At 40.2% G+C, this 26818-nt stretch overlaps 1 protein-coding gene and 1 long non-coding RNA gene across 2 annotated transcripts in view; both read left to right on the forward strand.

Moving 5' to 3' along the window:
* The first annotated feature begins 602 nt into the window (after positions 1-602).
* LOC105841518 (uncharacterized) overlaps positions 603-26818 on the forward strand; it is a 97264-nt gene continuing 71048 nt past the window's right edge. Inside the window, exons 1-2 of the mRNA XM_062669578.1 lie at positions 603-784; positions 897-4499. Of these exons, the coding sequence (XP_062525562.1) occupies positions 603-784; positions 897-4499 (3785 nt within the window). The remainder of the gene's footprint in view (positions 785-896; positions 4500-26818) is intronic.
* On the forward strand, positions 17150-24469 carry LOC101736925 (uncharacterized). The gene is made up of 2 exons (XR_209725.4): positions 17150-17825; positions 23607-24469. It is a non-coding gene; the product is annotated as an uncharacterized LOC101736925 (long non-coding RNA).

Consider the following 26818-nt stretch of genomic DNA (forward strand, 5'->3'; position numbering starts at 1 on the left):
TAAAACATTATTTATTACGTTTTTACCTGGACGTTGATTGACTGTCGTCATTGTTCTATACCAAACATGTTTCAAAATTATTATTCGTTAATTGAATTCCTGTCAAAGATTTAGAGCCAATTTTTTGTAGATTTTTTCAACGGTCTCCTAAATTGCAATAATTAATTTACGTTTGGAGCGTGTGAAACCTGGACAGCTTCAATTTATAGTTTTGGGAATTTTAAAACTCACAAAAAATGATAAAAGTGACATCTGTGATTTAATCGTGGAACTGTTGGATTCGTGTTTTTAAAGTTCCTGCATAGACAGAGAAGCATAAGTTTATAATTTTAACCTAATCCGGTACCTAGGTGGCAGCACAAGTATCAATTCGCCTGGCTAGAGTACAAAAACCTGTTTTATAAACCAAAACATTGAATAGGTAGTGAACACATACTAATTGTATTGAGTGATACAACTACAACTATACAGCGCAACCCCTATACGAATAGTTTATTTTAGTATTATAAATCACTATCGAAGGAAGGTTAATATTGTTTCGAAATGCTCCCTTCTATCTCGCAATTAACAATGAAGCGAGTGACAGAAGTTTACTTTGCAAAATGTTTGCCGAACCGCAAAGCCCAGACAAGACTATGTCAACTACAATCCCTACATTTGCATATGAAAGGGCAACGCATGGTTCGAATTATTCACAGGGCCAGCGTTCGCAACGCTACCGAGCCGGTCGAGAGACGAACAAGGAAAACGGACACCGGCCGGAGGCGGAACGCACCACGTCGGAGTTGGAGATATGGATTTAAGATTAACGAGGGCAGAGGGCGCCGGGGCCGGGGCGGGCGGGAGTGACGGGGCGGTGCAGGCGCGGTGCAGCGGGCGCCGGGGATCGATGTTAGGGCGGGGCGCGGGCGGCGGGGCGGGGCTCCACTCGCGCTCAGTCCGCCTCGGGGCCGCGTCCGCGCGGTCGTCGCTCGTCACTCGCTGCGGCGCGCCGGAGTGAGTCCGCGGGTGCAGGCCGGCGGCGGCGAGCCTCGCGCCGCCCGCCCCCGCGCCGATGTAGCCCGCAGTCGGAGTGCTCCTGCCCCGCGCCGCCCGCCCCCGCCTCGTCGCCGCGCGCGCAGTCTAGCCGCCCGCCCGCCCGCACCGCGTCTGCGACCCGTGTTCCTGTGGGCCCGCCAGCGAGACGGCACCGTGCAGGAGGTGCACTGCGAGGACTACGACCCGCGCAATCGCATCCGCATAGCGCGCACCCCGGCCGGCTGGCGCGTGATCCCGCGCACCGAGATCTACAACTCGATTCGCATCCCTCCCGTGCAACCGCGGGACCGTAAGGAGCGGCGCCGGCGCCGACGATCTGACGGCCCGCGTCGTCGTCGCCCGGCCGTCCCGGAGCCCGCACCTGCGTGGCTCCCCCCCGACCTGGAGTCGCACATTCCCTCCCACACGATAGCGGTGCCTCGCCAGCAGGTGCCCGAGCCGACACCGCTCGACAACCTGCTGGCGGTCGCCGAGCTCGAATTCAACCAACAGCGCGGTGAAGAGGCGCTCGGGCTGGATCTGCAGGCTGCCGTCCCGGCGCATCCTCCCGCCGCCCCGTCTTACTCTTTCCTGCAATCGGAAGAGGTAGCGCGGGACGTCATGTCCTTTGATCTGAGCGCATCGAAGCCACCGGAAGCGATGTATTACGAGCGCAAGGCCCAAGCTCAGAACTGTACCGAAGACAGCGCTTACGGCGGCGACATGAGCGTGCACAAGGATCTGTTCGATACGATCAGTGAAGCGCACTATTTGCCAGAGCTTGGAGGACCTCACGATGAAGCATTGCTAGATTCGCTGGTCGAAAAAGGTTGCGAAGATAACCAAATCCTCGGACAGACGCTGGACAAACTCGCCCATCTAGTTCACGGGGCCGCCGAGTACGCAGAGTCTGAGGAGGACATGTTGTTAAATAACGGTCCAGTCTCTGATATCATCGACAGACTCGAACACTCACTCGAATCACCGAGCCGGAGCAGCATTACCGCTGCTCAGGGTCTTCTGCACCTTCACCACATAGGCGATCACCACCTTACCCAACCGGAGCATCAAAGTTCCGTGGAGAGCTATATGTCGGATGAAGTGTTTGTAGCGGAACCTTCCAGTGATTGTGGCCTTCAGGCGCTTAGCGAAGCCTCCGTAATGCAAGCGACTAACAACGTCAATCACTACACTGACCCCATAGAAAAGAGTATACATGACGACGTGGCGTCATCCGACACGATGTATTCAGAACAAGTATCTGATTTACAAGAGAGCTATGAATCCGAAAAACGTTACGTAGAACCCCAGGGGTCGATACCTGACCAAAGCGATGACACATCAACTGAGGACGAACCCAAAGACGCTACATCACAAAATAAAGACGAAGATTGTCAGACCGACGGCGAGCTTGACAGTAAAATTGAGGAGCCGGACATAGACGACCAGCCTCCCGATGATGAGCCTATTCTGAATTTAGCTCAAGAACTATCACAGGCGTCAACTAACGATGAAAATTCACCGACTGACTTAAGCGTTAAACATGTCGATAAAGATATACCTAAAGTAGTGGCTAGGGCAGCCGAGACCACACACGCTATCGAAGACAATTTGTCGGACAAGAGTGATGAACAACCTAAAGATCTAAGCGTACACAGAAGGATGGCCACTCCGCACGCCTCACCGCGGAGGATAGAAATACCGCGAGCACCTTCGAGAGAATCAGATGCGATGCAATCTCCTCAGCCCAGTGGCATACCGGCAGTGCCGTCGTCGCCGGAAATCTTCACGATGCCCGTGACAAAAAGTAAACAGGCTCTATTTTTAGAAACACTACTTTCGTCTCCGTCACCTAAAATGTATACATCCGAAGTTACGATCACGAAGCAACAGTGCGAACCCTTGAATTTAGGAAAACACAGGAAGTCAGCCAGCCCGACAGTGTCGAGCTGCTCGGATGAAATTAGGAAAATTAACAAGGAATTCGGCGAGCCTCAAGAGAAACGTATAAAACGTGAATCAACCGAGGACCTCGCTAAGATAAATAAAGTGTTCAACAAGTGCGGAGAAGTTAAACCTAAAAAGATCGAATGGCCCGCGTTCAATTTCGACGACGACCCTATCAAACAGCTACAGACTCTCAAATCAAATGCAGATTATAACGTTCCAGACCCGATGTTGATCCCGAAGGATAAGTTAAATTTGATACTTGCCTCTCCCGGCAAAGAAATAATGAACTTATTGAGTTCAAGGCCGGAATTACAGCTCCCGGAGGCATTCGCCTTTCCTGCCGTGCTGCAAGACCCCGATGTACTCGTCATATCATTATCACAATTAGAAACTATTTTAGAAAATCAAAATAAGGGAAAAACATCGCCCAAACCTAAAGATCCTAAGCCGGCATCGAAACCGACGCCGGTCGCTGAACCGCCGACAACGCCATGCACCGAACCGTCTACCACTCCTCAACCTGACCAGCAGACGAGTCACCCAAAGCCGATACCGTCGATGGATGCCTTAGCTGGGGACATCGACGCCGCGACCTCGGCTGCACTCAACCACATGCTGTGGCTACCTTACCTCACTCAATTGGAGGCGGTAGCCAACTGTTCGCAGAGCTTAAATTTCTTGAAAGCATTAAATTCCTCAGGATACAACCCATCGAATTACGCAGAGTTGACGCAGATGTTCAACCCGGCGTCTCGTTTCATGGGGCCGTCCGGTTTCCCCATGATGCCTCCTATGGATTACGATAACCGGTTACAGTTCGCTATGTGGCAGGAGGCCATGAACCACGCGAATTCAGCTCAGCGCAGCGGCGGCAAAACGAACTCCACACCGGATACGCAAATGAAAGACGTAACTACAAAAAGTAATGATGTTCAAAATCCGTACGTGCACTCGACGAAGAATTATCAAAATAAAACGCATTCGGCGGCGCGGACAAGCCCTATCGCTCACAACTACAACCACGGCCAGCGGTCTATGCCACAAAATCCGTATCTACAGAACATGTACGCGGGGATGAACCCGAACATCAGGCCCAACGTGCCCCTGCCCGGCCTGCAGATACCGTATTTCAACCCCAACATGATGGGCAGCCAGAGATCTCCGCGCACAACGCAACAGAAGAGCCCGACGTCGCCCTACTATCCGAACAACAATTATTTGTCCTCAACGAAACAAGCGGAGGGCCAGAGCACGCGCAGTAGCAGTTCAAGCTCACAGGAATCTCCACGGCCGCGGATAACTGTGAAATCGCTGCATAATTTGATGGAGCCCATGGTGGCAGCCGCGGCTGCGACCGCGTCCGGTGCGGGGGCCACGTCTCGGCGCAGCTCGAACACTCCAGCCGCGCTGGGCCGGCGCCGGGAAGAGCCCGAGGTCGGCAGCACCACGCCCCTCGGCGAGCCCCAGCCGCACATACCGCCGCATCCGCACGACCCATCCTCCTTCCACTTATGGCATCCACTCTTCGGCAAGTGAGTACGATTTTTATAATTCAGTACTATTTGTTCTCTTAACTTCATATTTACGAACTATTAATGCAAGGTCTTGTTAATTGTGCAATTATTTGCTCAATTAAATAATCGGAATCGCGGTTTGCACAAAAATATATGTGCGAATTTGTGAATTTACGTGTCGATTAATTAAAATTTAAATACCTAATCGATTAAACTATATGAATCTCGTAAAACAGATTCAAACGAGATTATGTTGGATACATAAAACATCATTATTTACATGGAGGATTAACAAGAAACGGTTTGTTTATGTACAATCTTTCTTCCGTTAGCTTTCGTCGTGTGTAAGTACGTTTTTCGGATGACGGAAATGTTTAGACAGGTTCGGGACTCCTAATCGCAGCAATTACTCGTTGACACAAGTAGAAAATAAACACTTCAGATATTCAAAACGCAGGGGAACGTATAATAAACGCGATTCGCGAAACATGCTAACTAGATAGGAAATCACTGACGTCTTACCTTCTATTAGTGATGCTCTCGACGATATTCACAGCTGAGGGCGAATTCTTATTAATAAGCTACTGCTTTCGATCGAGCCCTACGTTCAGTTGGATTGAAAAAAAGTACAACATTTTAGATTATAAAATTGAAAACCAATTTACTTTTTCACGTTTTACTAACACTAGAGAAATAACATTACTACAGTATCATCATTTTCTTTGTTGCGATATTATTGCATTTCTGACGACTGTCAGTTGTCTTCATCGGCGTTGGTACAAAGATTAGCATTGCAGAAGAACCCTTTACCAGTTGAGATGTGAATTTTGAGTTCTCGAACTACCAACTTCTTCATTCTATGCATCGTCCATTGGCTACACCAGTGATTCTCAACCTTTTTTTTGTTGCGGCACATATTTAACGATTTCAAAATTTGGCGGCACACAAAAAAAAAAGATAAAAATTATTTACTTACTACAACACACTGCATAAATAGTTTATCAAAAAAATTTAATATACGAAATAAACTAAAATATACTATAATTTTTTTTTTGTGGACTTAAATATTATATATTCATGTTTAAAATATTTTTCTTTTAAAATGATATAATTTAATAATATTAACATTATTATATATTCGCAAAATTTGGCGGCACACTTTTGAAATTTGGCGGCACACAAAAGTGCCGCGGAACAGTGGTTGAGAATCACTGGGCTACACAATGCTTTCCTCTGTAACCAAATTAAGTAGACATTTACGGTTTATTCAAACACTATAATTCTCTAATCTACGTTACCACAAAGTACTTTTTAATTGTGATGGAGAAATCTTTCCACGCACTGTCGACACTTTACAAATGTAATGCGGTATGCAACTTTATGCAATTTCAGTTGATATTAATCTGGAACAAAAAAAAAACTCTCAAATACCCTGATTCTAGCCCAAATATTAAAATCGATCGAGAAGTTAATAAAATTATTTACTCATTCTACAAAGATAGGTCCGCTGTAGTCCAAGATATTTTAGTCGATCCTATGGTTTTAGTCTTGAGGGGGAGGGTGATGGGAGAGATGTGCTCCGCACTAAACGCTTCACTTTCCCCCCTTTGCCTTTTCATGGGTTCTGTCTTATGCGAGGTTCGGACGCGGGTTGTTGAGCGACAGGAGGTTTTAGTCAGTTCGACTCCGACATGCCCCGCTCTCCATCCCCAGGGGAGGGCGGAAGTCCGGCGATTTCCTACTGACCAAAAAAAATAAAATGGTTTTAGTCTTAAATCATGCCGCCATCGCAAAATTGAACTCTCATTTTATTCTGTAAAGAGTAGACCGTAACTACTTCGTAATGATATGATCGTAACTATAATCGTTAAATGTAACTACATATACTTAGATCTTAGAACTTATATCTCAAGGTGGGTGGCGCATTTACGTTGTAGATGTCTTATGTGCTCCAGTCACCACTTAACACCAGGTAGGCTGTGAGCTAGTCCACCCATCTAAGCAATAATAAAAAAAAGATCGGTTTTATTTGCCGCTAAAATAATGGTGACGTAAATGAAGTAAATTAGATTACATGAAGATTACCCACCTTAGATATTAAATAAAATTAGACTTAGTATGATGATACAATTACATTAGTAATTCTTTGCGAAAATTTAAAATTACTTTCGTATATACTTAATTGAATCATTTCCTAACCAACCAACACAATTCTTAAATATTCTAAAATTATTGTTTTTTATATCATTGATGCTCTGTTTATGTAATAAACATTTTAAATACTGTACTACATATAAACTGATGTAATTGGGGTACGTATGCAGTTGGTTTTCTCGTTTAGTTCTAGTGGAAGTCGACCTCGCTCCGCTGTGGCTCGCTAAATGAGTGGAACACGTTCATTTGTTATAATTAATACACGTGCGTCACTTGTCATACATTGGTCGTATCATACAGGTACCTCTGTTTAGTGCAGACCAAGTATCGTATCGGATGAAAGGTTTAGGAACGCCATTTACTGCGTTATGCTGGGTTTTTTTAAATTTATTTACTTATTAATCACACAATACACATTACCACCAGTAATTACCCAAATTATAATTTTGCGGGTTTGATTTTTATTACACGATGTTATTCCTTCACCGTGGAAGTCAATCCATCCATCTCTTCAACACGAATGCACCGGACGTCTTATCCTTTAGGCCACGACGACTTCAAATACCTCGAAAAGACCTCATACGTACTTGATGAAAGTCGTTCAAAAAATGGTCCCGGAATCATCGTGTTTAAGGACACAGAGAAACATTCATTAAAATCATTTTTACCATTTTTTATTTTCCGGAATTTTGGAAACTTTACAGTTTTCGTGATCGTCCGTGGACCATCCTATTGTTTTTACTACGGTGTGCCCTCTGGTTTTCGTCAATCGCAGACAAAATCCAAACTATCGTGACGGTTTTGTTGTATAGTATTCGAAACGTCTGTAACGATATCAAAAACAATAAAAAAACGCGATATTAAAACTTAAAAATTGTATTAATTATGTGTACGACTTGCTCGATCCAACTCAGAGGAAGTATGAAAGTGATTGACAAATTAAAGAGTGGACGGTTAGCGTGGTATAGACATGTGATGCGTAGAAAGAAGATGCATATGACTAGGAGATGAATGGAAATGGTAGTCCAAGCTAAAGAGAAAGGGGATCGACCGAAAAAGACATGGATGGAGTGTGTGAATGACGATATGAGAGAGAGAGAAGTGAGTGTTGAGATGACGGCTGATAGAAGAGAATGGAATAGAAAAATTCGCTGTGCCGACCCCACTTAGTGGGACAAGGTGGCGACAAAGAAGAAGATGTGTACGACTCGCGTTAGCCAAAAAAATATTGATTTAAATCCATCGCACGACTCTGTTGGACAGCGTTGACATATTTTCACATTTGGCTCCGTGGAAAACATCACTAATTATAAATCAGTATAATGTTTGTTGTCAGTTCAAATTACACATTCATTATTATACCAGATTCCTTTTCGTGAATATAACGAATATTAATACGTGAAGCAAAAACTTTGTATCCCTTTTTACGAAAATTGCGCGGACGGAGGAGTATGAAATTTTCCACACTTATAGAGAATATAGAGAAGAAGTGCACAATGTTAATATTTTTTTAAATACTGCATAAAAGATACATTAAATCAATTAACGAAAACATTACACACACTACATACCATGTATTTGACGCACACACGCATGCATACTATTTATTGTCAAACTTTTGTTCTTGACGTCTGTTGTCAAATTGAGATTAAATATTGTTTGTCTTTGTTAATATTTTTTACAGTGTAGTCTTGGCGAAATTAGTGATTATAGCAGTATAAAATACAATCATAATAGTGTACAAACTTACAATTCCAATTAATTATAGTCGAATTTCGACTACTGCGGGACCACTAGTTCATTTAAATCCATCGTATGACTCTTGGACAGCGTTAACATATTTTCACATTTGGCTCCGTGGAAAACATCACTAATTATAAATCAGTATAATGTTTGTTGTCAGTTCAAATTAGACATTCATTATAATACCAGATTCCTTTTCGTGAATATAACGAATAAATGGATGAAATAAAAATTTATCTGTATTTTAATTATTGTATAATTTGTCATGGACAGTAATATTGAAAATACGAAGGCCTTATTTCTGTTAAATTGTCCTTTGTTTTTGTTTTGTTATGATATAATTTGTGATTAGAAGAGTCACATATCTCTTTAAATATATACGCATGTTCCACTAATTTAGAACTAGAAGATTTAATACGTATCTTAGTGATGTGATCCGCTTAAGTTGAATCAATCAAGAATCAATAAATACGTACTACGTTTGTTTATTGCTCTAGGTGGGCAAAGGCACTGTCCACACACAGTCCATCTGAAAACCGGGGTATATAGACAGAACTATATGAATACTGTCGAAATATTCAACTGTATCGCATCCATCTTTAAAACAGGCACGCATATTGCTTCTCATGAGAAATAGGCAGGTTGTTTATACCTACCTTTATTTTTTGTTTTTCCCACCTAAGCTGATAGCCTTGAGAGGCTATATCAGCGTCGCCTTAACTAGTAGGTGAGGTCACGGGGCTCAAAACTGACGACGTTGCTAACACGAACCCTAGCAAGAGCCGTGTTTCGCAGAATCTACCACGCGACCCACTGAGATGATCCGGCGAGAGACTCAGTGGGCTGTGTCTGTGGGTTAATTTACTCGTCGAGCCCTTCGTCGCAAGCGACGGGTTCGACGAGAACGATGACCGGTGGACCTACCCGGGCGAGCTTACCCCACCAGTAATTGAGGGTTGTCGCATTAATCGGCTATAAATATCGAGAGAACGTCGGCTTTCTCCGGTCAATCGCAAATTGACTATATTCGACAGTCAATGGTGTTTCTATTCGAGGCTCTACGCAGTTCGAACGTGAATGTCAACTTGCCGTCTCTTATAAAAATTGATTGTACTAAAATATTAATTATATTTTTGTTAAAAACGCCTCCACACAAATTACTATCATTGCTTCACGATATAAGAACGCATCCGCGTTCCGATAGCTCGAATACCGACAACAATATTTTGGCCCAAACAGTTCTGCAAATGAAGTAACAAAATTAAAGTGAAACTATCGCAAAAATAAATGTACATGAACTTATATTGGGAAACACGCTTCATAAGTATTTATTGGATTGACTGAGTCGTTGTTTTTTATCAAACAAGAACAACCATATAAGAACCACAATGAAATACGTGTAGACCTAAAACCAAAGTCATGGGGCAGAAATAGTTTTATACGAAACCATTGAATTACACACATTCTTAATTAATTCAAATTTGAAATAAATATATTTTGCGGATAATTCTTGATAAGGAATTCTCGTGTCAACTGAAAAAATAAAATTTGGTTATTTTCAAGACATCTTCCTAGATCTCAGATCCCAAGATTGATTTAGGTATTCACTTACGTGATGTCTGTAGCCTCAACAATTTGACTGCTTCGTTTGTCACCTAGACAACTGACAGATTACATTCTGACTGACTGACAATATATAGCCTGAGTGCTCTCGTCTCGTAAAAACCCTCGTATTTGGGTCTATTAATATGGAACTTTTGAATAAGTTAATCGTCTCATAACGCAGCCACGTGCCAACACGTAAATTTAACTATAATATACATATCGCACATATGGTGCTATAAAGAAGTCACTTATGCAATTTTTGTTAACACTGAACTGAGTATGAGAAAATACATTTTTTAATAGTTATTAGTGACACAGCACTTCGATAAAGCGGCACGACACGAGAACCCTCTCATCGTGGCCGCCGGTAACTACATTCCCGATCCTGCGGACAGAATGGAAAACAGTCGACCCAAACACGTCATTTCGGATCCTCCCGATCCACTAACGGTGTTTCTAGGTACCTCAAGCACCGGTCATCGTTCTCGTCGAACCCGTCGCTTGCGACGAAGGGCTCGACGAGTAATTTAACCCTCACAGCCCACTGAGTTCCTCGCCGGATCTTCTCAGTGGGTCGCGTTTCCAATCCGGTGGTAGATTCTGCGAAGCACGGCTCTTGCTAGGGTTCGTGTTAGCAACGTCATCAGATTTGAGCCCCGTGAGCTCACCTACTAGTTAAGGCGACGCTGATATAGCCTATCAAGGCTATCAGCTTAGGTAGGAAAAAAAAACGGAGAAGAGAGATGTTCGCTTTTACTGATGAAGTTTAAAGTTGTAGTTTAAATATTATTTTATTTCTATAGTCTACCAGAACTATGTAATTATATGTTGAATTTTCTAACATTCCTCATGAAAAATTACATAATTTGCATAAGTGACGTTATCGCACCGTATGTGCGATTTATACAAACCAGTATTATTGGCACACCAGGTAAGTTTCTGACGTAGTACCATCAGGGAACGATGTATGACGCGCGAGTCAAGAAACACAATAATACGTACAGTTTTCATAATTAGCAAAAAGTGTGACTGGACTATGTTAATACATAACAAAAAACTTTATTACCATTCAACTGCTCCATATTTTACGTAACTGAACAAACATTATTGTAGTCAATCGATATGCCCTATGTAGATCTAAAATTAAATCAGAAACCACCTAGCGTGGGAACCGACATATTGTCGGGTCGGTCGCACTAAAATAATAAATGTATCACGGAAAATCGATGTCCAAATGCGTCTAGTGATCTGTTTACATCGCTTACTGACCTAAAGGAAAATCACTATGCATGAAATGTTAGTAGCCCGCAATTTCCCTATGATAAAACGTATTATTAGCTGTATCGGCACGGGTAAACATCAACCTGGGTAGTTTTTTAGGAATTTCTTCGCCCTGTTGCGCAAAAACATCGTGCTCTAACTTTTAAGCAAACTGGCAGATTTAAAACAATTGAAAATTGGTATAAGGCAGATTGTCTAGGGAAAGGTTTTGGTTCCATCTGTGCTTTACACCGCATATACCGCGAGGAGAGCTCTAATGAATTGTTCAAGATGATCCGTCCTTCTCCTTTGTACCAACCATGGCACCTTTTTTATTGCCTTTGTAGGAAGACTAGCATATAGTCCACCTGATGGTGAGTGGTTACCGTCGCCCATGGACTTCAGCAATGTCAGGGGCAGAGCCAAGCCGCTGCCTCTTGCCACCGGAGCAGAGTACATCTGGAATCGCTGAGTTCACCAACAGTAGCTTTCCAAAGTTCACTTTTGCCACGTACCACCCGCACTAAATCTTCTGGCTTCCTCTACGGCAGCGATTTGACATTACTGATCGCCATCAGCAACGGTAACCGTTCACGATCACATGGCCCGTACGCTCTTCTACCCTGACACCGTCAGCTGTTGACACCTTCAGCTCTAACACTAGGAGCAGACTTAGGTATCCCGGTAAACGTACTTGTCGAACTCTGCAAAGAGTTCGACGTGCTACCTAACCCATGCATCAGCCCGCTGAGTTTCTCGCCGGGTCTTCTCAGCGGGTCGCGATTCCGATCCGGTAGTAGATTCATTCGCGAAACAGCTGCTCTTGAGATGCTATGTCTTCTTCGGAGGCGCTCGGGTAGCTGTTCGCAAATCCCACCCCTCCTGGCTGAGCCTTGCTCGCCCACCTGCCCTGGTGAAACTGGAAAGGCCTCCGGGCCACCAGTAATGCTTCAATCATAAAAAAAAAACGCTCTTCTACCTCGAAAGTTAAAAAAAACCTTTTGACATACGGTACTTAAAGTTTTATTCACGAATAATAAATGCGTTCTATGTTGCTTGCCGTCATTTTACGATGGATAGGTACATTATGTAATACACAGTGTACTGAAACCAGTGGTTACATTCAATAAAATAATAACAAAGTTTATATAAAACGATACGTTCAGTGTTCTTCTTCTTAATCGCGTACATCATGACTTAATGAATGAGGCTACTGGTCATCATTCTACGAACACATTCTCCGTTCCATTGCTTTCCTGACTTATTTCATTAGTTTGCTATTTGTTTGTGATAATAGAAAGGCGACTGATTCGTGTCGGTATACTGAATGTACTGTCGGTAGACCAGCAGAACCTTAGTTCAAAGTTCGACTGGTTTGAGGCTGTGCAGGGGCATTCACGATGCGATTTCCAACCGAACAACATGCCAGCTTATGTGCTACTATTTTTTTAATCAACTTAAAAAAAGGAGATAGTTTTGGTATGCATGGGTAAATACCACCACCCTGCCTATTTCTGTCGTGAAGCAGTCTTTCGGTTTGAAGGATGGGGCAGCTGTTGTACTCTAGAATTGTAACTTAGAACTCATAAGGTGGGTGCCAGCATTTATATAATAATAATAATAATAGTAAATAATAAATAAATATTTACTAACAATCACGCCACGTTAACTGATCCCGTGATAAGTTCGTAAAGAACTTGTGTTACAGGTACCAGATAACGGAAATAAATGTAAGATTTTTATTATACACATACATATATTTAATATACATCCATAACCCTGGAAAAGAAATTTATATTTATCATACAAATATCTTCCCTTGGCGGGATTCGAACCGCGATCCCCTTGTGTAGTGACCATGTCACTTACCACTACACCAGACGGCAGTAAGACCAGTGGTAATTACTTAACGCTAGGCGGGCCGTGAGCTCGTCTACCTATTTAAGCAATAAATAAAAACATCCACAGCTCCATTTAAGGCACAAGTCTGTATACGTAATTCATAAACATTTTCCCATGCTACCTCTGATTCGAGTTAAACTATGCCGGTTTTGTGTCTAGGACGAAATGAGGTCAAAACAACAGACTGTACTTAGTGTTATTACTTAGTACATTAACTGGTTCTGAATGTTGCCAGACGAGCTTATCGTTTCTGAGTTTTATATTTAATCTATAAAATTCTCGTGTCACAATGTTAGTTACCATACTCCTCTGAAACGGTTTGACCGATTTTTATGAAATTTTATATATATATGCATGTTCAGTAAGTAGGTCTGAGAATCGGCTATTATATATTTTTCATACCCCTAAGTGATAAGGGTTGTCCACCCCTAACATTAATTTTTTTTTTTCTCGACATTTTTTTTTTGTTATAATGAATTATGTGTTTGAATGAGGTTTTGTTACTTTTATATTCCCTCATCGTTCAAAGCGCTACATGCCTCTTTCACTCATTTACCACATCCTTACACACTTACAATAAGTTAGGTTTTTTTTCTACACTAGAAATACCCTGGAAATCTTATATATGGCAAAACAACGTTTGCCGGGTCAGCTAGTATTTAATCTATAAATGTAAAATGTATTTATTAAATTGGTTAATTAATTACATTTGGCTGGCTGGCCTGGTATTGTGCACATCGCACGGGTAGCTTCCGATTTCCTAATTGTGTTTTGTAACGGAACCTCGGAAACTTAAAGCTGGGAAGTTTTCGGAACGAAGCTCCTTATGGGACGATGCGGTGGGGTACCCTAACCGGGAAGAAACGTCCGTAACGTAAGTTTTTTCTTAGTAATGCACACAGTCTACGACTTCACTTTGTAATAACGTACAAAAAATAACATATTTTTTTTATTATTCATTAACCACGATCTCAGAGCGTTCGTTTGCGCAATACACTAACTCTTATGCAAACAACCATGAATGAAGTGTACCACAATAAGTTCGCACGTTACCGAATGACCGTGGGTTTTTTTTTTTTTATGATTGAAAGTTTACTGGTGGCCCGAAGGCCTTTCCAGTTTCACCAGGACAGGTGGGCGAGCAAAGGCTCAGCCTGACCGTGGGTTGTTGCGAAACCTCCAGTTTAATTTCCTTATACCTCGAATAGAACTCAAAATTAATATTTTTATAAAAAGGAACTTCGTTCCTATCCGGTGTCCCACAACACCACTATTTTATTTATTTATTACCCTAGTAGGCAGACGAGCGTACGGCCACCTGATGGTGAATGGTTACTGTCGCCCATGGACTTCGGCAAAAACGCTGCCTACCGTTAAGTACTATAACATAAATAGTATAACGACTTCGTTAGGCAAGACGATTATCCTTGGCCACATTTCGTCTTAATTGGTCCTACCAGCCCAACTATTCAATAAAATCTACTCCCAAAGTTTTCGTAACAAACAAACAGTCGTCACTTATTTATAGCTCTCTATGATTCAGCATAATCTAAGGATAGCGACGCGACGCGTCAGAAATAGACACCGTATTATTCACTCCTGACAGTTGACAGCTGTCAGATCTATTTCTGCGATGGCACTGCCGAATGTGGCGTTGGACTTATGAAACAGAAATACGTGAGAGACATTTTAGTTTATTCAAATCAAAACAAATCAAATAAAAAAAAAATTTATTCAACATAAATGATAGTACATACTTGTTGAACGTCAAAAGAACTACCGCCAATTCACAAGAACTAGCCTCCGTCCTGAGAAGAATTGGCAAGACACTCAGCGGGCATGTCTTTTTTTTTAAATATGATTTATTTTAATTTTTTTAATATTATATTTTTTTTTAATATGAAATTTTTACAATGAGTATTATAACATAACAATTACTACAATACTGAAATGCCCGGAGCGAGCAACTCATTCCCACTTTGTGCAATCTTCTAGCTTCTATAGTATTAATTTTGTCTAGGAAGTTTGGTCTATAAATCACTGTATTAAACAATATTCTTTAAGGTTTTCAGGCATCGTGTCTATTTATAAAAACACACATGACAGATACATATACTTGCTTCGGTTCGTACGTAGTCGATCCAAACGTTAGATTTTTATTATTTACTGACGGTAGGACCTCTTGTGAGTCCGCGCGGGTAGGTACCACCGCCCTGCCTATTTCTGCCGTGAAACAGTAATGCGTTTCGGTCTGAAGGGTAGGGCAGCCGTTGTAACTATACTGAGATTTTAGAACTTATATCTCAAGGTGGATGGCGCATTTACGTTGTAGATGTCTATGGGCTCCAGTAACCACTTAACACCAGGTGGGCTGTAAGCTCGTTCATCCATCTGAGCCATAAAAAAATATAGATCTAAGTAAAATAGAAGATTTAATCGTAAAATTATTTCTATGTTCATGTAATTAATTTAATTTAAAAAATCTGCGCGATAATTAGTGATTCAGTGATTATTCGTGAAGATAATGAATATATAATATATTTATACGCTAATGTTAAAAAAAACGGAATAATATTTCAATGTATAGTAACAATAACACGACATGTATAAAAAAGTTATTTAAATTATCTTAATTTGATTAAAACAGTCATTCAATCACTGCCAAGATCTGTGGGAATGGATTTTGGCACAATTGTGGATCGAAATTGTTACCTTGACTATACGGATGCACAATTGTTTTATTGCCCTTGTAGGCAGACGAGCGTACGGCCCACATGATGGTAAGTGGTTACCGTCGCCCATGGACTTCAGTAATGCCAGGGGCAAAGCCAAGCCGCTGCTTACAAAATTAATCTCTATATATAAAAATGAATTGCTGTTCGTTAGTCTCGCTAAAACTCGAGAACGGCTGGACCAATTTGGCTAATTTTGGTCTTGAATTATTCGTGGAAGTCCAGGGAAGGTTAAAAGGTGAGAAAATATAAAAAAAGCTCGGAATTATATAAAAACAAATTTTGTTTTTCCTTTGATGTGGCCCCTTGATGTGTCTTTTAATTATCGATTGAGGCACTACGAAGTCCGCCGGGTCAGCTAGTACTAAAATAAAAATCTTTTTGGATTTTTCTTCTTGGGTAAATCTTTTTCGTTCACAACAACACTCGCTGACGTCACCGACTAATCTGATCTGATTGGACGCCGCAATAACGGCTGAACGTCATTGGTCGATATCCGTTTAATCTGTCGCCTGATTGGGAACGGAGGAAGTCATTGCAGTGGCTTAGTAGAAAACGTATTATTTGCTTGAAATATTTATATTTCATTGGTAAGCGAAAAAGAGTTTACAGTTGTATTTTTTTCCGTGCGTCATCGCTGGTATCCTAAGGCGATGTTCCAGCTACTCACCGACTCGTAGATGAGCTCACGGGGCTCAACTTGAGAGAGTTCGCTAACACTGACCATAGCAAGAGCAGTGTTCCGCAGAATCCACCGTCGCATTGGACTCGCGACAAACTGAGAAGATTCGAAAGGAAACTTTTTTCCTAGGCAATCCAGGTGTTTTAGTAATAGAAGTCGACATAATGACTTCAGTGCGCCGCGTAGGGCACCGGTGACCTACACGGCAGACAAACGATTACCTCACGCAAAGGAAATGACAATTGAAGAAACACTGGTAACGCAGATTCATTCGCGAAGCTGTTGCTCTTGAGTTAGGTTTCCTGTGGAGGCGCTCGGGCAGCTGCTAGCAAATCCCACCCCTCCTGGCTGAGCCTTTGCTCGCCCACCAGTCCTGGCGAAACAGGAAAGGCCTTCGGGCCACCGGTACTCCTTCCAAATAAAAAAAAAGTTACAAAAACTAACATAACATTAAAGTTTTTGAAACGAGCCAGCAATCTAAAGATCGTGTTGTCGTTTTTTTCTTTTGAAAAGAAGTTTTTTATTGAACTAGCGGCCCGCTCCGGCTTCGCTCGGGTCTTTAAGAAAAATTTCAACGATTTTTGACGTTGCTTTATTTTTTTAAATAAAATAAGACTTATTGCGGCATAACTATAATAGTGAGACATATGCTGTCGCGACACTTTTTGTAAATAATAATGTGTTCTACAAAGTCGTAGTACATTATTTTATTCTATCATCAATAGTTTTCGCAGGGCACGCGATGTAAAGAATATTTAAGGTATTTTTTTTACAGCTTGGGTTACATTATTGGAGTTTTAGTAAGGATCCATAATTTTTTCAAAATTTTCATTTTTTAGTCTATATCACTCGGAAATAGTGTAGATTCCAAACAGTGAAAATTTTTTTCTAATCGCTCCAGTAGTTTCGGAGCCTATTCGATACAAACAAACAAACAAATATTTCCCCTTTATAATATTAGTATAGATATAGATTAAAAGTACTTTTAAAGTTCAATCACGCGTTTTGTTTTTTTATTTTTATTTTTTTTTCATAATCACTAACATTATTTCCGTCTTTTCGAAAACAGTTTTCATGGTCACGGACCATAGATAATTGTCACGGACGACGCAACTGTCAACGCAAACTGTAAAGTTTTCCAAAAATCATAAATAATACGATGAAAATATAAAACGCAAGCTTATTATATACAAGCAGTAAGAGTTGTTATAATTATGTCTACGTCTGGCGAAAACCGAAGAAAATAAATACTATGAAGATAATATGGTTAGGAAAATTATTCAAAAGATTACCAATGAAACTCTAGTCCAAAAAATGTTGGACTACAGTTTCATAATGTTTCCAAACCTGAGCCTCAATATTTAAATCAATGCCTCAATCACACCGAGATGAGGTTTTTTTAAACGTAAATCGTGCAATGGAAATGGTATTTGAACTTAAAATTACTATTTGTATTGTGTATCAAATAAAATAAACATAAAAAACTTATATTCAACAGTAATTAATATAGTCTCGAATGCAGTAGATTTTGAGTTGTTCAGTATATCTGTCTCGTTCTAACGCGCACATAATTTTTTCCGTCTCGTTCGTCTCTCCCTGGCCAGCGGTGGCTACATTGATTTTACTTACCCGGGGAACAGATATGTGTCCATTTGTAATAGATATTTCGTATGTGTTTTCCGCGGTCGTGAACTCTTTGATACATCAAACTAACTTACAACAATTAAATAGAACTAACTAGAGGTCCCGCAGTAGTCGAAATTCGACTATAATTAATTGGAATTGTAAGTTTGTACACTGTTATGATTGTGTTTTATACTTCTATAGTCACAAATTTCGCCAAGACTACACTATAAAAAATATTAACAAAGACAAACAATATTTACTTAATCTATTCTCAATTTGACAACAGACGTCAAGAACAAAAGTTTGACAATGAACAGTATGCATGCGTGTGTGTGTCAAATACATGGTATGTAGTGTGTGTAATGTTTTCTTTATTGATTTAATGTATCTTTTATGCATTATTTAAAAAAAATATTAGCATTGTACACTTCTTCTCTATATTCTCTATAAGTGTGGAAAATTTCATACTCCTCCGTCCGCGCAATTTTCGTAAAAAGGGGTACAAAGTTTTTCCTTCACGTATTAATGTATAGATTATGAACGAATATTCTACAGAAGGCTGAACAGATAATATTTAAATGAAAACTTTAGTTTTGCTTCCTCCATATTCTAGTAACTTCGAGGGGTTATATTAGATTCCCAGAATTTGTAGGTGAGCTCACGGGGCTCTAACCTGACTACGTTGCTAACACTAACCCTAGCAAGAGCAGTGCTTCGCAGAATCTACCACCGAATCGGAAACGCGACCCGCTGAAAATATAATTCACTGGTGGTACCTAGGACGTCTTGTGAGTCCGGACGGTTAGGTAACACTACCCTGCGTATTTCTGACGTGAAGCAGTAATGCGTTACGGTTTGAAGGTTACTACGGTTGTACTACAACCGTTGTAGGCACTGTTAGTAAGTTCTCTGAGGTCCAGCCCCCATAAGATCGCTCACCAATTAATTTAAAACCGGACTATCTTCTCAAGTCTTCTGGTAACTTTTTTTTTCTACCTATTCGCTGTTATCAAAATTCTTATATTGAAATCGATGAAACGAAAAAGCAACACCAAAAAGAGATGAAAGCATGCGAGAGACTAAGATAGAATACTTTATTTTTACTTCTAGCGCGTGGGAACTGCACACATGTTTTTTTTAAGAACAGCTGTTTTTCTGATACATTTCTTAGGACTTCTAAACGTGAACGACGGCACGTGGTGAAGTCGACTTTAGTCTTGTCATATTATGTTTAAAGAAAACAATCTTTCGGCCTAAGTAATAAAACCTATTTTCACAGCAAACAATCGTTAACATTTGACCTTAGGATTCTCAATACGTATTTTGAGTTGTTGTTAAGTTCTGCGTGTTTGACCTTTGTGATAAAATAAAATCTAGAATAACACTGAAAGATAATACTATTTCGGAATAACTTACACGCATGTTCGTCGGATAGAGATGTGACATATTTGGAATGACCTAAATAAAGACGAATCACACATTCGTACTATGAATGAATGAATTATTTATTTTATTTCAGACAACAATAAGAAGTTCATATGTGTACATAGTATCATTGAAACAAAGTTAAAATTACCAAAACCAATCAAACAAAAAAGATAAATTTATTAAAAATAATTATCAGTTTTATACATTTAAAATATTTCCATTCAACTGATACTTACTTCGAACCAACCATTATTATTATTGTTTTGTATTAAAAACTGCCTCGCCTGAGAAGACGGCAGGACACGCTTCCGCGAGGTGGGCAACAATCAGCCGGAGCGTTACTATTGGGAGAGAAACCGGCGAACTATACAGGCACTGTCCAGCAAGACTGCTTTTTGCATTTGGGCCACCACCGACTTTTTGTTGAGACCAAGCCTCTCGAGATGTTTTGAGAGGCTTTTAGGGACCAAACCATTCACCGATACAACTACCGGGATTATTTCTGCGGATACCGCCCTCCATATGTTGGTCACCTCGTGCGCCAGGTCTTGGTCTTTTTATCTGCCTCGGCGTGCACAAGGTTCTCGTTGTAGGAAATGGTGATATCCACCAGAAATACCCGAGACTCCGTCCGGTCCATCAGCACGATATCAGGCTTATTCGCAAGAATAGTCCTGTCCGTGATGATGGGCCGGTCGCAGTAGAGCTTGGCGCGGTCGTTTTCGAGTACGGCGTCCGGCTGGTACTTATAATACGGTAGCCTCTGTTCGATGAGGCCATACTTAAGGGCGAGCTCTTGGTGGAGGATTCTGGCTGCCTGGTTATGTGTGCGTAATATATTATTATTAACCGAGCTTCATGATTCTTGGGTATATTTTATCGGTATAGGTACATATATTGATACCGAAATGCATCACAAATACTAATATAAAAAATTGTTAATCGAATTTACTTATATTACTTACTTTTATAATCTAACAAGATTCACGTACACCAGAAAACATTGTCTGTTTTTGTTGTTATTGCTTATATCGGTGGAGGAGCTCACGGCCCACCTGATGTTAAGTGGTTACCGGAGCCCAGACACCTGCGACGTAAATGCCGCCACCTACCTCAAGACATAATTTGTAAGGTCTCACTTTTACAGTACGACGACTGTCCCGCCCTTCAAACTGAAACACATTATTGCTTCACTTCGCTTATTGAAAATGCCCGAGTCAAAGTTTTTTCTTTTGTATTTTAATATCATACTTATTTAAAGGTTCGTTAAAGGATTTTAATTGAATATATGAGTTCTACTTCTCAGTTTTATATTACATACTAAATTCTCCTATAAAAGTGAGACTTAGAAATCATATGGGGCTTTCGTCATGTTCCTCGTCGAACTAAACCATAGATACAGCCCACTGAGTTTCTCGCCGGATCTTCTCAGTGGGTCGTTTTTTCGATGCGGTGGTACATTCTGCGAAGCACGGCTCTTGCTAGGGCTAGTGTTAGCAAATTCTCTCAGGTTGAGTCTCGTGAGCTCACCCATCCGTCCGTGCATAGCTGGAATAGCCTCTTAGGTTACCAGCGGAAATAGGTAGGAAAAAAGTCGCTATGACAACGCAAAGATAATTGACAGATGCCTGAATCTCGATACATGTGTACCGTCAATCTACTGGGCGATTACACCTGCTTGAAGGAAGATTTTCCCTTTGTTGTTTACTCCCAAGCATACCTTTTTTTTATTGCTTCGATGTCTGGACGAGCTCACAGCCCACCTGGTGTTAAGTGGTTACTGGAGCCCATGGACAACATAAATGCGCCACCCACCTTGAGATATAAGTTCTAAGGTCTCAGTATAGTTACAACGGCTGCCCCACCCTTCAAACCGAAACGCATTACTGCTTCACGGCAGAAATCGGCGGGGTGGTGGTACCTACCCGTGCGGACTCACAAGAGGTCTTACCAGTAAAAAAATACCTCAAGATGTGTGGCGGCGTTTACGTTGTAGACATCTATGAGCTCCCGGTAACCACTTAGCACTAAAGCCGTGATCCACGTCCATAAACCTAAGCAAGAAATAAAAACAATCATTTGGTTTTGATTTTGGCAACAGCTATGAACTGAATACTGAATGAATATTTTACTTTTTTCTCTAGTATCGCGCGGTAGCGCTTATGTTCCGATTACGCCAATTAAAATCTTTGGTTCAACACGTGTACAGTTCGATTGTGTTAGGGCTGTCACGTTTTAATTATCAGATTACGTTTTATTTAATTAAGCAACGTGTAACAAAAATATTTTTGCGATATAGCTATTTTGTTCGCTGTTACAAAATGTTTTTAGCATTTCGGTATTTAACGCGTGGCGAAGGAACAATTTTTTAATGAGTTAGCCCAAGTAATTTCTCTGTTTTATTGACTTACTTGATGGTGCAATAGTTAGCGCCGTTGACTGCCGGACCGAGGGTCGTGGATTTGATTCTCAGATTCCCAGATCGGACATACATTTGTGTTGAACAAGTTTGCTTGCTCTTTGCCTGAATGTGTATTGTTTATATATGCATGACGCAATCTCAGTAAATGTTATTAATGGGATTTGCTAACAACTACCCGAGCGCCTCCAAAGGAGACCTAACAACTCAAGAGTAGTTGCTTCGCGAGTGAATCTACTACCAGATCGGAATCGCGACCCGCTGAGAAGACCCGGCGAGAAACTCAGCGGGTTGAGGCTTAGGTTAGGTTGCAAGTCGAACTTTTTGTCGAGTTCGACGAGTACGGTTACCGAGGTCCCTAGTCCTAGTATTAGAGCTAAAAGTGTCTAATGCTAGGGTTATTGGATCTAATGGATCCGTAAGGACGTCTGGGGACACGGTATGAACCCCAAGGACCAATGTAATGACAACTCGTATTTTTAAAAGCAAAGGCTCTGTAGAACTTTCCAAAGAAATAGACATACGTTTGAAAAACATTAACATCTTCAGTAGTCAGGTAAAAAAAAGTTTTTCGGCTGCCAAACAAAGTTATTGATAGAAAGTTGTCTTCTAAGGACGCTCAGGCGCATAATCCTTTTATAGATTTGCAAGTAATTACGTGAGTGGCGGTCAAGACATTAAAGCCACATCCTTGACGTCGAATGCATCAAAGAAATGAATTGAATTTGCTCGTAGGTAACGGTCGCTCAAGGACATCAGCAAAACCTGGTGTGCGGCCTGAGCCTCTGTCTACCGCTTAGTACTCTTGCCAATATCCTTTACACATGCACCTCCTCCTTGCGTCTTTCTCCTCAATACTTAGGGTCGTGACTCCCCCGCTGCATCAACCTCTCTTGTACGATCGTCCTCCATCTGCTGCGATCCCTGGCCTCGTGGAGGGCATCGTCGAGCTTGATATCCAGACAAGACCGAATTTGGTTCGACCATCTCGTGGGACTGCGTCCTCTGGAACGTTTGCCCTGTATCTTGCCCGTCACCATCAGCTGCTCAAGGTCGTGACCTTTCGAGCAACGTGTCCAAAAAACTCCAATACTCTACGAATGCATATAGTGGAGAGTCTCGATTTAACATTAAGCTCCGTCAGACATGCACCAGATTACCTCAAATATTTCTCGTTGTCATCTCATGAAGGTGTGACCCTAAATTTATCATCATTCGTTAGCTCTATCCGATTTCATTTGTTTTATTATTCAACAATAAACTGTAAATTAATTACGTTTTTATTATAAACTCGATAAGATAAATTATTTCGGTCGTCATACTAGTGATCGATTATGCAGATCGTTAAAGTACCTATCGCGCACGTTGCCAGACCAATAAAAATCGTACTTAGAATAGTAGTAAAATAAATAAAAAGATGTGTGGTGTCGTGGGACACCGGATAGAAACAAAGTTCCATATAAAAAAAAAAGAATTACGAGAAAAAAATCGCGCGGTCAAATATCGCTGTCTGGAAAACAAGGCCTTATTCCACGGACTTTTTCTTACGGTTTTTACTATCACATTTTTTTCAGTTCGGTCGCGCAGCAAAATCCCTATCTCCTCCAAGCCTGCCGTAAGGAACTTCGTTCCAATAACTGGGAACAAATCATGCACGGTCACTCGAACCCAACTACTGCACCGCCGCAACTACTGCATCAGTACATATAAAATAATAGTTCAAAAAAACTATCAAAATTCGCTTATAAAGAAAATCCAACTAAAAAATTGAAAATAAATGGGAGCATAGTATCAATATTTTATAATATTAACAGTTATGAGTAGAAGGGTTATTTTGAAAATATTCTGAAATGCGCCCCACGCTTTTTTTTTACAATAAAATAATTTTTTCTTACACTATTTTTAATTCAAAATTATTAAAATTTATTTTTTATTATTAGTTGGATTTTCTATAAAAGCGTATTTTGTTAGTTTTTTTTGTTAAGCAATTATTTATTTTTCATTTTTTAGTTGAATTTAAATTATTTCAATTATTTTTTCTTCATTTTTTTTAAATTTGTAATTGTCATCGGTCCTTAATAAGTATACCAAATTTCGAGTTAAACCGATGTTTTGAAGGGAATCAAAATCATGTTCAAAGATTCCGTTACAAACATACATACGTCTGAAGCTAATAAAAGCGTATTAAAAATACAATAATTTAATGAGTTTAAAATAATATTCTGATCAGTATTACCAGGAGATAACAAGCGTTACCAAATAAATAAAGTGATTAAAGTTATAAACACTGCCGCTATGGACATTAATACATCGAAGTATCCAATTTATTATTTAAAGGATATCTCACACTCTGACGGACTATTAGGCTTGATGCCTCCATGCCATGTTTATCGCGCCGCCCTAACATTAAGAACGGAATAAATTTTATTAAATCAGATGTTTAAATTTTTATTTTAAAATAACTTTATAATTTTTTTTAGTCTGAACTCACTTAAAAAGGACACCCTTTCCTTTTTTTGCCTTTGAAGTTTATGCATTCCAAAAATTTGCCGCCCCTCAAATTCATTTGAGGCCCAGGCCTAAGGCGTAAATCCATCACTGCTTCATGCTCACCCTTCAAACCGGAAAGCATTACTGCTTCGTGGCCAAAATTAACAAAAGATAACCCGCCCGTGCGCATTCACAAGATTCCCTAACACCGTTAGGATGACATCTTAGTAAACACATGTATAAACATGTGTAAACCTGGGCCCAATAGCAACCAAGGTCAACATACAGAGTTCCAACTACCAACATCGTTCGTCACAAACTGTACTTCTAATTACAATTGCAATAAATTTAACTTCATCGCCCGTTTCGGGAAAGCCATTGCCTTAACTAACTCGATCAGCTATAAGCTAATTATTAGTTAAGACGTGGCTTGTGTAGATGAATTGATATAGGTATATTGACGAGCCAACAGGACGGTCTACTGAGGCTGTATCCAAAGAAACAAAAGCAATACGAGAAAAAAGCTCAGCAAAGATCGCTGCAGTCCTGTTGAAATTGAGTATTATACCAAAATGCCTTTTTAAGCAGCGCGGTAATATGTACGCAAGATATCTATCTCGTATATCCAAAACTAAGAAAGCCTCAGTCAAAGCAATATTTATCAAAAGCTCCAAATAATACAGCTTCTAAAAATTTCAGAATATCATACGTAATTTATATGTAATTTACAAACGCGTTGGTATTTTTTTCTACCTATAGAGTAAATAAAACATATGAGTCGTCTATTATCAAAGGCGGCAATCTGACTTTTGGACAATGATTGGTAAATCAGAAAAACAAATGATTGACTTTGTATTCCATCGGCAGTCACAAAACTCTTCGGAACGACATCTTAGGTAAATAACAGGTTAACTATTAACCTTTATTTAATGCAGGTTTTGAACCGTATTCTTTGAAGGAGACGATTATATTCAAATCAATCTGTATTGACATATCAATAAAAAAAATTTGTCCAAATGCACAGATTGCCACCTTTGATAATAGACGACTCATATACTCGTAATGTACGTAATTATAATTAAAAATCAAAATAAGCTACGCAGAATTCGATCTCAGTAAAAACAGTTGGTTTTGGGTGTTGCTTAGTAATAGAATTACATTAGAATTGTGTGGGTTAATTTTAACACATAAATTGGATTCTTAGCAAATAAAATATTCAATATGTTTGTACTTAATTTATTTTACCATTTTTTTTGGCCCTACGCGCAATGTACATTAAAAAAACCGATGCCGCCAGAGGTCAATGGTCTCAAAAAAAAAAATTTTTTTATACCTGCTGTATGTAAATCTATGATACTACATTATTGTAGTTGATGTAGGTGACTTTGGTGAAAGCTCGATTCATCAGCTTCTTCTTAACAGCATTTTTTATACTCTACCATCTTTAGACTCTTCTAGAGTCTACCAGACACGTACATCAAAGTTTCATCCTCAACAACGTACAGCATTAATAACTTAAATGCGTTTCATTCGTATATTCCGAAACAATGTTAGCGGCTGCTCGCTAGCCGCGAGCATCGGACCGTGAATTACGGGTCACGGGTTCAAATCCAGACAAAAGAACCGAGTTCGTTCACCCCTTACATCACCTATTTGAGTTTTGCTGCCGGCATTGACTCGGATTCGGTGTTCAAGGATTTTCCTAACGTAAATAGTTTAGCGTTGTTTGAATAGGAACCTTAATTCCGCGCGTATAGAGAAGAAGTCTTAATTGCGATAAAAAATATACTGACGAGCAAACAGTTTTATATGGTATAGTCGAACCGCTTTGCTGTTCAATGGCTGATTAGATTTTGATCTGGTCGGCACCAATCTTCTAAAGAATCACCTGCTATGGTAATCTGAAGTTTTCAAAAATTCCTTCGAAATCTAAGTCTATAAGTGTGTATGTTACACATCGACATATATACAGGGTGTCCCAGCAAGAATGGATAATCCTGAAACACCTCATAGTAGAGCTATTGAGAGCACAAAATAAAAAATAAAAAAACATAAAGAAAAAATACCAAATTTCATAATTAAAATAGGTTAAATATGTAAGGTATACACTACAAAAGGTGATCAAAAGTTAATCCAATTTTTTTATTAAATGCAACATGTAAATTGTGAATCTAAATTATGCAGGGCGCCACCCTAACCCGAAAAAAAATCATTCAAATCGGTCCAGTCGCTTAGTTCAGTGACATACACACGTATAGTAGAATTATATATATAAAAGATAGAATAATAATAAAGA

The sequence above is a fragment of the Bombyx mori genome, chromosome 8 (genome assembly GCF_030269925.1).
Source record: "Bombyx mori chromosome 8, ASM3026992v2".
Classification (NCBI taxonomy): domain Eukaryota; kingdom Metazoa; phylum Arthropoda; class Insecta; order Lepidoptera; family Bombycidae; genus Bombyx; species Bombyx mori.